The sequence below is a fragment of the Exophiala viscosa genome (assembly GCF_022695815.1).
Source record: "Exophiala viscosa unplaced genomic scaffold EDD37scaffold_10, whole genome shotgun sequence".
Lineage (NCBI taxonomy): Eukaryota > Fungi > Ascomycota > Eurotiomycetes > Chaetothyriales > Herpotrichiellaceae > Exophiala > Exophiala viscosa.
Window position 1 is genome coordinate 950,888 of NW_026944362.1, and position 15,357 is coordinate 966,244.

The following is a 15,357-nucleotide window of genomic DNA, read 5'->3' on the forward strand; positions in this document are numbered from 1 at the left end:
CAAAAGACGTCGGTGCCAGCAATGGCCCGACGTGACTAGCTCGGTCTTAATCAAGAGCGACCCTCAAAGAACGGTTCATCTCACCAGACTCTATCGATATTCTATACTTGCATCCACCGTTCATGCTCATAACTTGCACGTAGGAGCTTCCGCTTGACCCAGGTACTTCCAAGTCAAAGCCTCACCCTCTTGCAGACCGTCGACGTCGACAATGTATTGCTCCCCAGGCATCACATCAATGCTATTGTCGCTCAATGTCAATCCGGGCCTTTCTCCAAATATCAAGCCTTTGACAGGCCTTGTCGCGGAGATACTGATCTGATTCCGGCTTTCATTGAGCTTGACTCCCAACCCTCGGTCTTCAAAAGAAAGGTATCTGTATGGTTGAGGCCAGTCATAGTCTCGGCTGACCACATTGCCATCGATGATCAACTTCGCAAAGATCACGAAAGCGTCCCTGTCAAGTGGACAATCGAGCTTGGTGTTATCTAAGATGGTAGTGCAGCTGTTGGCTTCGATCCGGGCAGTTTTGTGTTGCGTGGGCAAAAACTCCTGTCCTGTCCGTATCGAGATAAAGCGCAATTCTATGGTTGCATTTTCGATGTGCGTCGCTTTGCTGCTCGAAACCCACAGATCGTATTCGATCGTGTCTGGTCTCGAGGGAAAGAGCTTGGTCCAGTCGTTGTTGTGTTTCCGCATGACTGCAACAGACAATGGGCTCAAGTCTCGCTTCATCGCATAAAACGAGGGCTTCTTTACGAGGTAATAGTCAACTATGGCCCAGGAAGTGGCTGGCCATGTGTCGTTGAGCTGCCAGACCAAGGCACCGCCGCATTGGCGCTGGGAAGGCTTACCCCACTGGCGACGCCAACTGCGATATGCATAGTGCATGGCTTCTGATTGTAGTAATTGTGTAAGATATACCCAGCTCTGCATCATCAAGTCAGCATGGTTAAAATGATAGAGGTAAGAATGTTGGACAGACATTCAGGTCCAAGTTTGTGACTTTGAAGTTTTCGGAAATATATGAAGCAAGACGTCTTTGCTGTTGACCGGCTTTATTGTGAAAGTCCATGGTCCATGATGATGGATGCTTTTCCCTGGGATCACTTATACTCTGATTAATCGTGCTGATATGGGGAGCTGCCTCCATGCCAAACTCGCTGTTGAAACGGCCTCCGATTTCGCCATAGATCTGATATGGTTTCATCACTCCGTGCCAGACTGCAACTGGATTAGCAAGAAGGCGTGCTGGAAGGTTGTCCGATCTTACCTTCCCACTGGTGGATGTCGCCAACGGTATCGTCCAAGATGGGGTTGCCATCACCCCAAGGACTATCAGGATGGTAGATAGATCCAGGAGACTCTTCAGCTAGTACTTTTGGAAGCAAATGCTCGAAAATGTACCGTGAAGGGAAGCTGGACTTTAACCATGACTGAGGATCTTTGTCCCCAGCATAGTCGTAGGTAAGCTTGTAAGTCTCTTGAATATAGTAGTTTTCGTTTCCACCAGCGTAAAGCACCACAGATGGATGGTGACGAAGTCTTCGTACATTTTGTCTTGCCTCACGCTCCACTGAGTCCAGAAAATCTGGAAACGCTGGGTATGAACCGCAGGCAAACATGAAATCCTGCCACACGAGGATGCCTAATTCGTCACAAACCTCGTAAAAGATGTCTTCTTCGTAGATTCCGCCACCCCAAATCCTGCATGATCAATTAGTGGATTATTTGCCGGCTGAGAGGACAATTCCTTACCTGGTCATGACTTGGTTACTCTCGACCATGGCCGTCAGCACTTCTCTGTATCTTTGTGCAGATATTCGAGGAATAAACGGATCAGCAGGGATCCAGCATGAACCGCCAGCGAAAATATCAATCCCATTGACTCGGACATAGAAAGATTTTCCGTATGAATCCTTTTCTTGGACCAGCTCCGCCTTCCGGAAGCCTACCTTCCGTCTTACGTTGTCAATGATGGTAGTACCATGGACGATGTTGCAGGTCAAGGTATACAGCGATTGTTCTCCATACCCGAATGGATACCACAAGGAAGCCTTCCGCAAGGTAAATGGTACTTGCGCAGACTTTTCGACTGTGATCTGCTTTTCCAACACGGAGGACCCGTCTGGTCCCTGCAGCCCCAGCCAGACGTCAACCTGAGCGTTTGCTTCAACGTGCACGTCAATGATGCCCTGGCAGTCCTTCGACTTCTCGTCCACAGAGTATTGCACTGATACATCTTCGACACGGCTGCTGAAGGTTTCGAGCCTTACTGGTCGCCAGATGCCTGCTGTCACTAGTCTTGGCCCCCAGTCCCAGCCCCAATGATACTGAGCCTTGCGAAGTCCCATACGCGTGGACTCTCCTTGGTGCGCTATAAACCAATGTTCTGGATGGTCTTTCTCGACCCCACGTGCGTACCTTGCGGCTGAAGCGAAGTCGATCTCAAGAGTGTTGTGGCTAGTATCGAGATGCTGAGTCGTGATGTCGATTCTGTGGCTTACAAACATATTGTCGCTTTTCAGGATCTCGTTGCCGTTGAGTTTGACTGTGGCGACCGTGTCTAGACCTTCAAAAACAATAACGGCTTTGTCGCCAATCTTTCGAGACGGCGTAGCAAACTCAAGCATATACCTCCATGACTTTTCTTCTACCCATTGACAGTCGAGCTCATTGGTATCAAGCGAAGGGTCGGGTATTCTGTGGAAGTGTTAGACCACAGAGGTATCTAGGCATATATTACGAACAACATCACCTTTTGTTGTGTATTAGATCCATATGAACCACACTTGGGATTGAAGGAACAGGAAGCCATGAGTCTGACTTTCCCAGATCAATCTCTCTGAATTGCCAGCCAGTGTTCAGCTCGACGGTATTTGATAGAGACATTTTTAGCAAACCACAGGAGCTGTCACGAAAAATGAGAATCGATGATGAAGGGCTAAGTCAATTCTTCGTCAATCAAATAGAAAGGGAAACCCGCCTCCGGTCCTGAACGTTCATCGATAATACATGAAGAGAAGCAGACATGCAAGGTACTAGTATGGTGACCGTTGAAACACGTTCCTTCAACCAGGCAGGCTTATCCGCCTTAGTGGTCGATGTGGGTAGCCGGTACCCGAATGATCCGTACCTACTATGTGTGTAGCAGTACCTGGAGTTGCCTCTGCATGCAGCCGGGCATGTTTACGTTGTCCCTGCGCACAGGAAGACAGCCACTTACCTAGACCTAGAGACCGCAGACACAATGCAACCACACGGCCAGGACAGCTTGATTTGCCACAAGCCCTGTACTTAGAGTGGCCGATCAAGGGTCTCCGTTCATAATTCCGTGCTAGACTCGTCCACCGAAAGGGTCATTTGGAGTTCAATATCCGTCCGAAAGCCCGCGTTAGTGAGAATGTGATCAAGCGAATCCAATGGGATAGGAAGAGTTGGGCCGATCGTTGACGATGATATGACTGCCGAGTTCATCAAGGAACGATCCTTTGAATTACCTGGGGAGCATGATCAGCGACTCGATGTTCAGGTATTGACGTCGGAGCTCGGTCTACCCTTCCCAGTTGAAATACTCCGCAAATGAAGGTACGGTAGGTGATCCCCGCGTCGCACGGCGATCCCCGCGCGGTATGGCCAGGTGCAATCGCCAGGGGTAAGCGACAGCCCTCTGGCCTTTGACTTTACTTAGACAGGCTGGGCAGGAGCTTCTAGGCATGCCTAAAGTTCTCTTTTGCGGGGAAGTTGCATCACTCCGAAATTTCATCTTTCAACGTTCTCCCACGACGCTTTCTTGTCTTTACTCGTGTACTCACCTACCAACAATCATGACCTTTTCAGCCCATTCCATCAAGTGACATTCTCGAACAATTGAATAGGCCACATGGCATCCATATCACAGCCAAAAGCCAATAAAACATGCAGTGAGTGCAGGAGGCGAAAGATACGCTGTGACGGAAATCAACCCTGCGGTCAATGTGTGTATTATGAAATTCCGGATTGTCAATATGTTGTTCGTAAGCGACGAAGAATGGCTTCAAGACCTCGAATCCGAGGTCATTACGTTGTTGAAGAATCGACAAGCCCGGCTTCTGACACGGTGACAAGACAACGAGGACAAGATGCACCCGACGAGTCTCACAGCAAAACTCAAGCTGCAAACATAATTCTAAGCAAGCTCTTTCCAACTCACTCCCCAGAATACCTGATGCAGCTCTCCAGCGCCGAGCTTGCCACTTTGGCCCAGGCTTCGAACTCGAGATCGTCGGATCAATCGCCACTTGACGGTGAGGTCCCTGACAGCGGCGATGAGCGCGACTGGAACGAAGTGCAGGAACAGGAAGATCCCGAATCACAGGCTTGCGATGATGTAAATGGTTTATCCCTTAACGCTCACCGCCGATCATTCATGGGCATATCCTCAACTCGGGCCATCCTCCGCGCGATATTCAGATTGAAGCCTTCCATTCAGCAGGAAATGTCAAAAGTCTTTGATCGCACCGACCCAGCACCTCTCACGCATCTGGGCAATCATGACAAGGCGGCGCAGACCCCGCAACCCATCATCGATGAGCAGATCTGCATCGAAGCATACTTTGAGCATGTGCAAGGGATCATTCCCCTGCTGGACGAGGATGAATTTCGTCATCATTGGAGCCAGGGTACTCGATGCGACTCTGCCTGGTTGGCCTTGCTGAATATGGTTCTGGCACTAGGGGCTGTTGCTGGTGGTGGGCCAGGAGACAAGTCCGACGACTTTTACTATTCAAGAGCAAAAGAACATTTCAATTTCGAATTTCTCGGCATTGGCAGCATAGAGTCTTTGCAAGCCCTTTGCCTCCTTGGAGGATGTTATCTCCACTACCGAAACTCACCAAATATGGCTTATGCGGTTATGGGAGCGGCATTCAGGATCGCGCTTGCTCTAGGCCTCCACCGCGAACCTGTGAATGCTGATGGTAGTGGTCTATCCACAGGCGGAAGAAAAGACGCCAAGTTAGAGACTCGACGGCGTATATGGTGGTGCCTTTTCTGCCTCGACACATGGGGAGGAATGACTTTGGGTCGTCCAACTCTTGGCCGGTGGGATCCTGTTGCAATGGACGTTTCTCTTCCTTCTGAATTTAAAGATCCTTTGGCTCTGGCCATCTTCCTCACCTGCACTCAGAAATTCTGTGTACTCGCCACCAGAATGCAACAACACTTTGCTAATATCAATACGTGGAACTGCAACGGTGTACAAGCTTTGGATCAAGAGGTCCTAGACTGGTCCGAAGGAACCCCCTCTCCATTTCCACCAGCATGCGCAGAACGTCTGATCACACAGCAATACATGATGCAACATAGGTATTTGAATCTTCGTCTCCTGCTCTACCGGCCGGCGCTGCTAAGCTGGGCGGCACGAACGGCACCATTCATCTCTCTTCAGCCTGATGAGCAGTACGCCATCCAACAGTGTCGAGCAATCGCCTGCCAGGCGGTTGATTACATCGCATCCAAAATGCAACCTTTGCTCAAGATTCGTATTTGGACCGCTTCTTGGTACTTGTACCAGGCATGTCTTGTCCTTCTGCTGAGCCTGATCATTGAGCCTGAGCATGCCGAGAGCTGGACATGGAGGTGTATGATCGAGAAGACACTAGACATGTTTGAAACCATGAGTCCGTGGTCTGTGGCGGCCTCGCGCTCAAAGAGAGTCGTTGCCATTATTTATGGTGCATGTCGAGCGCCGCTCAACGATGGTTTTAACGACATGTCTAACGTGTTTGATGCTACAGCGTGGGACCAACTGACTTATGACATGTCTACCGATGGATGGCATCCAGACATGTTCAGCTTGGGGGGAGATGACCTCAACATGTTTTCGAATTCAGCCTGAGTAAAAATGCTTTATGGGCTCGCCGTACGGTCTCATCAGTCAGTAGCTGGCATGAAAAATTAAGTGGCTCCTGTGTTCGCACAGTCTCGTCAGCATGATCGAAGTGGCTTGGGATTCGCCTGCCACCGAATCGTACTTCTTGTTACGTCCCAACTTATTATGTACAAAGGGCATCAAACACCTCCATTGATATACTCCCGGATACCCATGTCAGTAGCGATCTTGCCAGAGACAAGAAGGGAACAGGTCGATCATGCATCGTGTCCTGACCGACATGTGGCTCTATATTGCTCTCACATGCTGGGCTGCTATTGGGGATATAACTGTGTCAGACTGCGTGGGGAAAGTCCCACATCCCCGCCGTCCACATTGAAGCAGGGGTTGAGCCTTTACAGTACTAGTAGTTACTGTAGTAAATATGCCCCCCACCCACCCCAAAGCCGCTTCGCATTCGGGCTTCTCCACCACCGATATCGCCCTGACCAACACCCTGACTAGAATCTGGACAAGGGTCGCCCAGGCACTAGCGAGGTTCATCAACTTTCGTGCCAGCAGTGCACAAAAGTTTTCGTTATCTGAAGTTTCAACTTTACTCCGTGCGACATTGTCACGCAGAGCAGATCTTGAATATGGGCGCAACACAATCGACTTTGCAGAGCCATGTCCTATCGACTTCTAGGGGTAAACTGAAGGGGGTCAAATACGTTGATGAGAATGGGAGAACACTGTGCTATCGATATGCAAAGGTTCCATACGCATTGCCGCCTGTCGGGCCCTTTCGATGGAGACGTCCCCGAGCTCTGCCTGATGATTTCTCGTTCAACAATGCGTCTGGTGATCCGGGCGATTATACTCGCTTCGGGCCTGTGTGTCCGCAGCCCACACACATGTTTAATTTTGACAAGGCAATGGTTGCCAATCCTCCAGGTGAGCCGAGTGATGAAGATGTTCAAGATGAAGACTGCCTCTATCTCAACATCTGGGTTCCTGCTCAGACAGCGCCCAGTCATGGTTGGCCGGTGCAGATTCATATCCATGGGGGTTGGCTTCAAGTGGGAAGCGCGTGTCAATCCAGCGACCACGATCCTTGCGACCTTTTAGCAGATTCCACACCCCGAATCATTGTCTCACCTACCCACAGACTTGGTGTTTTCGGATTTCTAGGTGGCGAAGATCTTGTAGGGCTTGGGGAAGACCTCAGCGCTTCGAATTACGGGCTCTGGGATCAACGTTGCGCTATAGAATGGGTGGCCAAACATATCTCATTGTTTGGCGGCGATCCACACAATCTAACTGTGGGAGGACAATCTGCAGGCGCATATTCGGCATTTTTTCAGCTCTACTATGATGCTTTCCGCCCAGCATCAGAACGTCTCATCCGGCGTGCGTACCTATGGTCTAACGCTGTTGCCGTCCAACCCAATCCCGTGGATTCTCCAGCGCTTACAGCGCAGTTCGACGACCTATGTGGTGTTTTGAATGTCTCAACGACGGCAACGCAAGCGCAGAAGTTGTCTTCGCTGCGCGCTGTCACATCGGCAGACATTGTTTCATCACTCCACAAAATGAAGCTCTACACATTCCGGGCGTCAACGGATAAGGCCTTCATCTCGCCTACTCTTATTTCGTCCGTCCTCTCGGGAGAATTTGCCACGCGCCTGGCCAGGAATGGCACGCGGCTGCTTCTTTGCGAGGTCGAGCATGAAGACAGATTTTACAGGCTGAACAATCCGCCCAAGTCATATGCCGCATTTCTCCAAGGCCTCCGCAATTACTATCCTGAAGCCGTTGTCAACGCACTGGTGTCACACTATTCAATGCCAGTGGACCAGAATGACGCAGAGACTTGGGCAGACTTATTTGGCACTATGATATCCGATGCCCAAGTGCACGCCTCACAGCGTGGCTTGACACATGCTTTGCTACATCCCAATATTGCAGTGCCTGGTATAGAAGCTTTCCCGGCCGCAAATCTGTTGAGGTTCCGCATACAATGGCGTGCCAAGTGTGTTGATGACTGGGTTCATCCTCATCTCGGCACATGCCACGTGCTGGATGCTCCAATCTGTGGGCAAGCGGTTGGCGTGCAGGCTTCACTGAGCAAGACAAGGAGTCAACTTTGAGGTTCATCGAGATCTTTGGGCAATGGTTGTCCGGACATGATGTAGCACAGCCAGGATCCCAGGGAGAGAGGTCCTTGACCTTGCTGGACAAATCCGGAGCGATATGTTGGAACCAAAGTGACGACCACTGGGAAAGAGAATTAGAGGTCTGGAACGTTATACAGGCAGCCCAGCAGGTCACCTAGCAGGTCAGCCTCGGATATTACCTTGCGGTAGTTAGACTGTAGGGAGCCTTCGTACGAGGTTGGGTTGCGGTGTGCAGGCAGGGGTGGGGGCCTTCACAAACATCGCAGATGTTCAGAGCGGTCAAGAAGTTGCCCTCATTGGCGTTGGCGGTGTCGGACAAAGTGCTATAATGGTGAGGTCACGCCATCTATTGCTTCCTTATAAACTTAGCCATGCCACTGTAGTCCATGCTAACACACCCGGTATATTATAGGCAGCGACTATGCGGGAATGTAAAACCATCATAGCCATTGATCGCACTGATTCTCGCCTAGGATTGGCAAAGTCCATTGGTGCGACACATACGATCAACACATTCGATCCCACAATCGATATTGTGGCGGAAGTGCTCAAGATCACAGAAGGCAGGGGAGTCCACACGTCGTTAGATACGACGGGAGTCGAGTTGCTGGCAAGGCAATCGTGGCAGTTCGTTCGTCGTCACGGTAAGATCCTTCAGGTTGGCATTGCAAGCCCAGAAGCCACGTGGGGAGTGTCAATGGCAGACCATATGAACTCCGGGAAACAGATCATTGGCGTGCAGGGAGATTCTAAAAGTTGAACTGGCATACTCGACTACCAGAAGTTGTAAGCACTCGATAGTGTTGTTGACTTGATTGCTTGATTGGCAACTAACTAAGAGTGCTACGAGAAAGGTGTATGCCTCGAAGTGCCAAAATGTGTCACGCTAGTCCTAATCGGGACGGGAAGGCAGTGACACCGCCTGACTTGCATGTGCGGTACCATGTGCGGTACAATGAGCACTGTCAACATTATCAAGGCCGAGAACTCCTGCGCCTAGATATCCCGATTGGTCCTGCTTTGGGTGCTAGAACCACAAACCAACGCGAGCGGATCGCAGCTTCGGTTCGATCAGGGAATTGATCAAAGATTCACGACCATGGCTTGCCAAGACGACTCCATTTGGTCAATTTGTCGTCCTCCTCAGTCGTCCAGTCGCCGCGTTTCGTCCCTCGGTTAGTCGTTCGAACCTCGTTCTCGTTCTCACTCGCACAATAAGTACTGGTCGAATCAGGCTCCCGGTCTCGGAATGCTGAACCATTCCACTCTTTCCGACCTTGCCTCAGGTCGTGAGTCCAAAAATATATCGTAAGGCTGAAGCGGTGGCACCCACGGTGATGGCCGCGCCGGCAGTCCCCGGCGCTGCAAGGGGTGCGGAAGTCGAGGTACTTCGGATGGGGTTTGCTTCATATCCGTACACCCGAAACATTTGAATTTGAGCAGTGTATCGTACTGTACACTGCCCACAACAGCATCCTGTACGCTCATCATGAGTATGCGCCCCCAGCCCGCTACGCTATTCAGGAGGGTAAGTTGGTAGTCATCAGAAGTCGCCTGTGTCAACCCTAACGCTGCAAGCTATACGCGAGTACTCCGTGGTAAAGAACGACTCTTCGTTTTCCGTCGTGGTCTATGAGTAAATTAAAAAGAATACGAAAATGAGGTCACGCTCTCGATTTTAGTCGATGGATCGCTTATGGTTGCCACTCGTAACCTTCGTGCGGGGAAGCTCAGCCTTCGCTGTGATTGTGGAAAAGTATATATGCTGCTTTCCATCCATGTAACTGGGACAAACACTTCATCAGATAGACACACGCTTACAGTATGGTCTTTCAAGTTGTGCCGCATCTCCTGAGGCTTGGATGGAAGTTCTCCAACATTCAAATCCCGCCACACCTCACTAGAAGACTCACGATACTCTATGCTCTTGCCTCGGGTTTCGCTTCCGCTAATCTCTCTTACAGTCAGCCTATTTTAGACGTCCTCGCTGATGACTTCAGGGTATCGTTGGCAAAAATAGCTAACGTGCCGACAATGGCCCAGGCGGGGAATGCCATTGGATTGTTCATGATCCTACCACTGGCCGACTTCTTCCCAAGGCGCCAATTCACGCTAATCTTGATGGGACTAACGACGATATTCTGGTGAGTCAGTTTTACAAACGTCCTATACTTATGTGGCTTACATGAATGTACGGTAGGCTTGGCGCGTGCTGCTCAAACGAGTATACTCCGTTTGTAGCGTTCACTTTTCTATCTGCGCTATTCACTCCAGTCACGCAACTACTGCTCCCTCTGGTATCGGAATTGTCTACGTCACGGAATCGCGCATTCAACTTGTCGATAATGAGTACCGGTCCTACACTCGGCATCTTTCTCGGCCGTGTCATATCTGGCCTCATTACTGACCATACGTCTTGGCGAAATGTATACTGGCTCGCTCTCGGTCTCCAGTTGCTTGTACTTTTCCTGCTTATGATTTTCATGCCAGAATACGGCACTATCAACTCTGTCGCCATTTTACAGCTGGTTAAGACATATCACAACATTTTATGGTCAATTCCCACTCTCTATTACAAACACCCAATTCTGGTCCAAGCAGGATTGTTGTCTTTCTCGACCTTTTTTGCGGTTTCATCTTTCTGGACAAATGTTACATTCTTGCTTGCCGGACCGATCTATAACTATACTTCCAGCCAAATCGGCCTCCTTGGCCTGATTGGTCTCGCAACCATGTTCGCGGCTCCGTTCTGTGGTAAATACCTCGTTCAACCACTTGGCGAACCGCTGTATTCCGCAGCGGTAGGCAAAAGCGTCAGTCTAGTCGGTGTCATTCTAGGAACCTTTCTTGGCACACACTCGATTGCCGGTCCTATATTGGAAGCGCTTCTTCTTGATATTGGCCTGGTAATACTGCAGATCTCGAATAGAGTCTCACTGCATCCACTGGAGCCACAGATGCGAAATCGGGTTAACACGGCGTTTGTGATTATCTTATATCTCGGTCAGCTTGTTGGAACGAAGGCAGGAACACTCGTTTATTCCCAGTATGGTGGTTGGATAGCATCAGGAGGACTGAGTATCGCTGTTCTCGTGCTTGGGTACGTGATAATTGGTCTCAGAGGCCCACATGCTCGTGGGTGGATAGGCTGGCGTAGTGTGTAAATGTTATGACTGGCGGTCATAGCAAATGTAACCATTAAATTGGTGCGGATATTGGCAACAAAGAATGGGTCGGGACCTGTTCCTGACAGCAAGAGCCTTAGGCGAAGGGAATCGCTGAACATGCTGCATTGATATGTATTCCTAGTTTGCTTCTCAAGATACCCTCTCCATATCTCCTTCGAAGCAATCACAAATCTTTCCAAGATTCTAAAGCAGTCACTTCTACCCCGTCGACCATCTCGGAAGGCTCAAATGTAATAAAGGACTGTAGCCAATGGTGCTTAGAGACCAGGACTGAACTGGCTATTTGAACGCGAAAGTGGTGACGACGTTTTACGCAAAGATCAAATCACTACTGGTATGATGGAATCCTCGAACATCCAGCTGAGAGAGTCGAAGTCAAAAAGCTTGTTCACCTTCTGAAGTCACAGATCTCTGCTGAAGGAAATTCATCATAGTTCAAAAGCAGATACAGTGGTTGGAAAGATATAGATTCGTTCACTCAGCTTGGCGATTCAGGTGCTCATTGCCAATAACTTAGTACAGAGAGGGTTTCAATTGCGACTTCACCTTTTTAAGCTCAAAATATATTTACTTCCATAATTTTACTCGGCCATATATATTCTGGTCACTAGTGACTGGAAAACTAGGCTATATAGACACAAGCATAGCTTCTTCCGGTCACCAATAAATAGGCGAGATACTCTGGTCACTTGCATGGTTTTACGGGACATCACTGTTCGAGAGATGGCTGACGACTATGACGGCCAAGGGCCAAAGCCTACTACGGCGGAGTATAAGTGACCAACGGATACTCACTCTACAAGCATCCGGAGATCATGATCCAAGTCGACCACGCGGGCCAGTTCACCTTGTAGCAATAACATTAGGAGTTTATCGTCGATAACGATAGTCGATAGCTCCTCCTACGGCGGCGACGACGGCGTACCTATTAATAATGGTAGTATATATAATCTTCGACTAACGAAGTTATTTAGTGAGTAAAGATAAGGAAAAGAAGTGAAAAGCATGTTTATATAGACTCCTAGAAGAGTAGAAAAGAATCTCGACGTTAACGTAGTATAATATTAAGCCGCGGAGGCAACGACGAGATCTTCCCTAGGGGGTATGATAAACAGCAAGAATACGCGATGGTTTCCGGCACCATTTTACTAGTCTGATAACGGCTTATTACACCTCCGTTTGAGGGCGACGACGAGGTCGTCGATCAGTGGGTAAATCGCGCTGCAGTAAATGGGTAAACGATGTCGCTCTCACCGATAAATACGTGGTAGTTGCACAGGTAGTTGATAGAGGGCGGTGTCATACATGAATTCGAGTTGTACAAGTTGTCAAGGGTTGAAAGCTCAGCCGCCAGGTTGCTCGATGAGGCAACCAAAATACTACATGCATTCATGAACACATTGTCCAGACGCTATCGCATCCCCTAACGTACTCAGCGCTTCTCCAAATACACTCTTAGTCCATCTTGGATATAAAAGAACCCTGTTCTGTGAGCAGGAGGGTGTGTCGGATCCACAACCCGGATGTTGTATTGTCGGAAGACTTGTGGCAAGGTTTTGTTGATCTCAAACAATGCGAGATGTCTTCCGATGCAAACATGCGAGCCTCCGCCAAACTAAACGATTATTCGGTCAGCTCCAACGTGAAACTAGAGAACGAAGGAAATTGATCTGTAGCGAACTTACTTACCTGGAACAATGATCTTTCCATCATTTTCAGCTCCTGTTCGGACGCTTTGAGCCACCTTTCCAGATTGAAAACATCGGCATCGCTACCGAATGTTTCCTTGTCACGATGGAGCACCCACCCGTTGAGGGCAACTTGCGTGCCCTCTTGCACATATACGCCATCGATTTCTGTGCCTCCTGCGGGAACCTGACGAGTGATGTTCATACCCACGGCAGGTTGTAGTCGCATCACCTCTTTCAGACAAGCTTGGAAGTATGGAAGCTCCAGCGCTTCATGGTATTGGACAATATCGGAAAGAGGAGCCTGCAGCAGTTCGGCAACCAGCTTTCCAGAACATGGGGATTAGAAAGAACGTGCCAGCAGAAACTATTCATCGTCGAGGCGGTACTGTCCGAGCCGGCTCCGCTGGAAGTTCAGGTCAGCTTAATTCCAAGTCAGAATAGGACGTGGCTCACATAGCTCCCATTGAAACTGCGAGAACATCATTCAGATTGAACTTGTCTGGATTAGCTTGGTGGGCCTCAAGGAGCGATCTCAGAAGACACTTTTCTCGTTCGCCCGTTTCTTTGCCTTGGAACCTCTGGAGCACTTCGGTCGATTTGTTAAATAGCAGGAAAAGTTTATTCTTGCCTGAAGGCAAATAATTCCAGATTGGAATCGAACGTGTCCACCTCTCCACGAAGGGCATTTGGGCGATAATGCCGCTCTCGTATGTGGAGTCGCTGATAGTTGCGATGGTGTTGTTCATGTCCGTGCCGGCATCGACGAAGCCAAAATGGTTTGCGAAGGCGAATTCTCCCAATGTCTAAATAGAAGGGAAGTAAGCGACTTGGACATTTCAAGGCTGATAGCGCAGCACTGGGCACAAGTGTGTCAGTACTGACATCGAAAGCTAGGTAATGGAGCCATTTTCCCAAATCGCAGGCGACGCCTTGGTAGGCAAAGTCGTCCAGCTTCTGCAGGAACTTGACCATCAATGCATCGATCTGGGCAGTGTGTTGCTGAACGGACGACAAGCTATAAGGAGGGACAGTATAGCGTTTCTTTGTTGCATGCACGTCTTCCCCGATCTCGGTGAAAATGTCCTTGATATTGTTGGGCAGGAAAACAGTGTAGAACTCGGTTTTGTGGAAGCCTTGTCCAGTCTTGAAAATGCTTCTTCCTGCGGCGGGTGCGGCAAAGGATATCTCATTGGGACCTATCCTTGCCACGGGACCTACGTACGTCGAGATCATCATTAGCCTTGTGACTCTAAGACGTAAAATTGTGTGAGATCTCACCATATTTCCGATGGACTTCCATATAGTACTCTTCGGCTTTGCCGCTCGAAGCTACCCATACTACATCATTCATCTCAGCGCGCGAGGTCGCAAAGTTTTGTCAGAACCTTACCTTGCCAAAGACTTGTAAAGGATGCAAGAAAAGGACCCGGGAATCTTCGTAGCTGGGTGTTATAGCGAGTATGCAGTAGATGAAGTAGAAACGCAACGATGAGTATGCTCGCGGCATGCTTTGTGAAGATGCTCCACAATTTTGAACGCTCAAGGTGCCGAGTAACGCCCTCCATAACGCAGTTTCATCAAGAAAATGTGGCAAAGGAAGGTCGTTGTGAACATCGGCCTCCAGCCCTTCAACATGAAATGCGTGTAGAGGCGGCCCCGCGAACAACCACATGAAAAAGCCCGTGCGGCCTATCGCATCACGTCAACCAGGCCGGGGCAAGGGGGAAGGGAACAAAAGTGCGAGGCAGTATCCGGGTGATTGAGGTAGGTCTGGCCGTATGCAAGCCACATCGTAACCCCCTTGAAGATAGGTGGGCGGCCCTACCTTGTGTTACAGTAAGCTCGTTCAGGCTGACCCAGACTCATTGCTGTGGACCAGTTATAACCTGGGCCATATTTACCTGGATATATTGATGTACACAATTCCCATGCTGATGCTATGTGTCTAGTCTCGACAACCGCTCATTTGAGGAGCTGCGACCAAGGAGATGCCAATCAAGACCGAAGAAGCAATCAACCGACCACCGTTGTGCGCACCAGGCGCTATGGCTGACCCAACAAGTCCACAGACGGTTGATACAACCAGAATGGCTTTTCTTGCCTAGAATGTGTCCGATGCAGAAGAGACCATAGGCCTCAGCACTGCTTGACCAACAGTCAAAGCATTGACGATTGAGGTTTCACTCGTGCCAGCGTTGACGTCAGGTCTAATCCACGATAGCTGCAAGAATATGAGAAGTCAGTCTCTTTCCTTAACCAGGAACAAGAAATGAGCAACCACTCACAGCGAGGAGGGGAAAATGAGTGCAGCCAGCCGAACGAAGTTGTAGACGAACATGGCCGATACCGCGACATAGGTTCGGAAATACAACTCAGGCTCTTTCTCAGCACTTTCCTACGTCAAGTTACCAGGCTCCTCGACGTGTTCAGCCAGTGCAAAATCTGCGGCC

The 15,357-nt window shown here is 49.5% G+C and overlaps 6 protein-coding genes across 6 annotated transcripts; 4 read left to right on the forward strand and 2 right to left on the reverse strand.

Annotated features, from left to right (window-relative positions):
- Positions 1–61: 61 nt before the first annotated feature.
- EDD37DRAFT_673282 (glycoside hydrolase superfamily) lies at positions 62–2,892 on the reverse strand (the record flags this gene model as incomplete). The annotated part of the gene is made up of 6 exons (XM_062819477.1): positions 62–930; positions 986–1,224; positions 1,274–1,707; positions 1,759–2,135; positions 2,160–2,703; positions 2,759–2,892. 6 exons carry the CDS (start codon positions 2,890–2,892, stop codon positions 127–129), a joined length of 2,532 nt encoding a protein of 843 aa, XP_062667476.1. The 3' UTR covers positions 62–126.
- An 845-nt stretch (positions 2,893–3,737) lies between these two features.
- On the forward strand, positions 3,738–6,147 carry EDD37DRAFT_638534 (fungal-specific transcription factor domain-containing protein). The gene has a single exon (XM_062817106.1). It carries the CDS (start codon positions 3,884–3,886, stop codon positions 5,876–5,878), a length of 1,995 nt encoding a protein of 664 aa, XP_062667477.1. The 5' UTR covers positions 3,738–3,883; the 3' UTR covers positions 5,879–6,147.
- A 90-nt stretch (positions 6,148–6,237) lies between these two features.
- On the forward strand, positions 6,238–8,179 carry EDD37DRAFT_124723 (esterase/lipase). Its single transcript, XM_062809357.1, has one exon. It carries the CDS (start codon positions 6,508–6,510, stop codon positions 7,999–8,001), a length of 1,494 nt encoding a protein of 497 aa, XP_062667478.1. The 5' UTR covers positions 6,238–6,507; the 3' UTR covers positions 8,002–8,179.
- On the forward strand, positions 8,180–9,204 carry EDD37DRAFT_124724 (uncharacterized protein). The gene is made up of 2 exons (XM_062809358.1): positions 8,180–8,359; positions 8,441–9,204. Exons 1-2 carry the CDS (start codon positions 8,357–8,359, stop codon positions 8,786–8,788), a joined length of 351 nt encoding a protein of 116 aa, XP_062667479.1. The 5' UTR covers positions 8,180–8,356; the 3' UTR covers positions 8,789–9,204.
- A 626-nt stretch (positions 9,205–9,830) lies between these two features.
- Positions 9,831–11,309, forward strand: EDD37DRAFT_688106 (major facilitator superfamily domain-containing protein). The gene is made up of 2 exons (XM_062819954.1): positions 9,831–10,172; positions 10,229–11,309. The coding sequence occupies exons 1-2, from the start codon at positions 9,853–9,855 to the stop codon at positions 11,190–11,192; spliced, it is 1,284 nt and encodes a 427-aa protein (XP_062667480.1). The 5' UTR covers positions 9,831–9,852; the 3' UTR covers positions 11,193–11,309.
- A 1,205-nt stretch (positions 11,310–12,514) lies between these two features.
- EDD37DRAFT_688107 (cytochrome P450 oxidoreductase) lies at positions 12,515–14,501 on the reverse strand. The gene is made up of 7 exons (XM_062819955.1): positions 14,298–14,501; positions 14,186–14,245; positions 13,790–14,121; positions 13,361–13,710; positions 13,259–13,310; positions 12,906–13,229; positions 12,515–12,831 (listed from the first exon to the last, which is right to left on the reverse strand). The coding sequence occupies exons 1-7, from the start codon at positions 14,470–14,472 to the stop codon at positions 12,649–12,651; spliced, it is 1,476 nt and encodes a 491-aa protein (XP_062667481.1). The 5' UTR covers positions 14,473–14,501; the 3' UTR covers positions 12,515–12,648.
- Between the last annotated feature and the right edge of the window lie 856 nt (positions 14,502–15,357).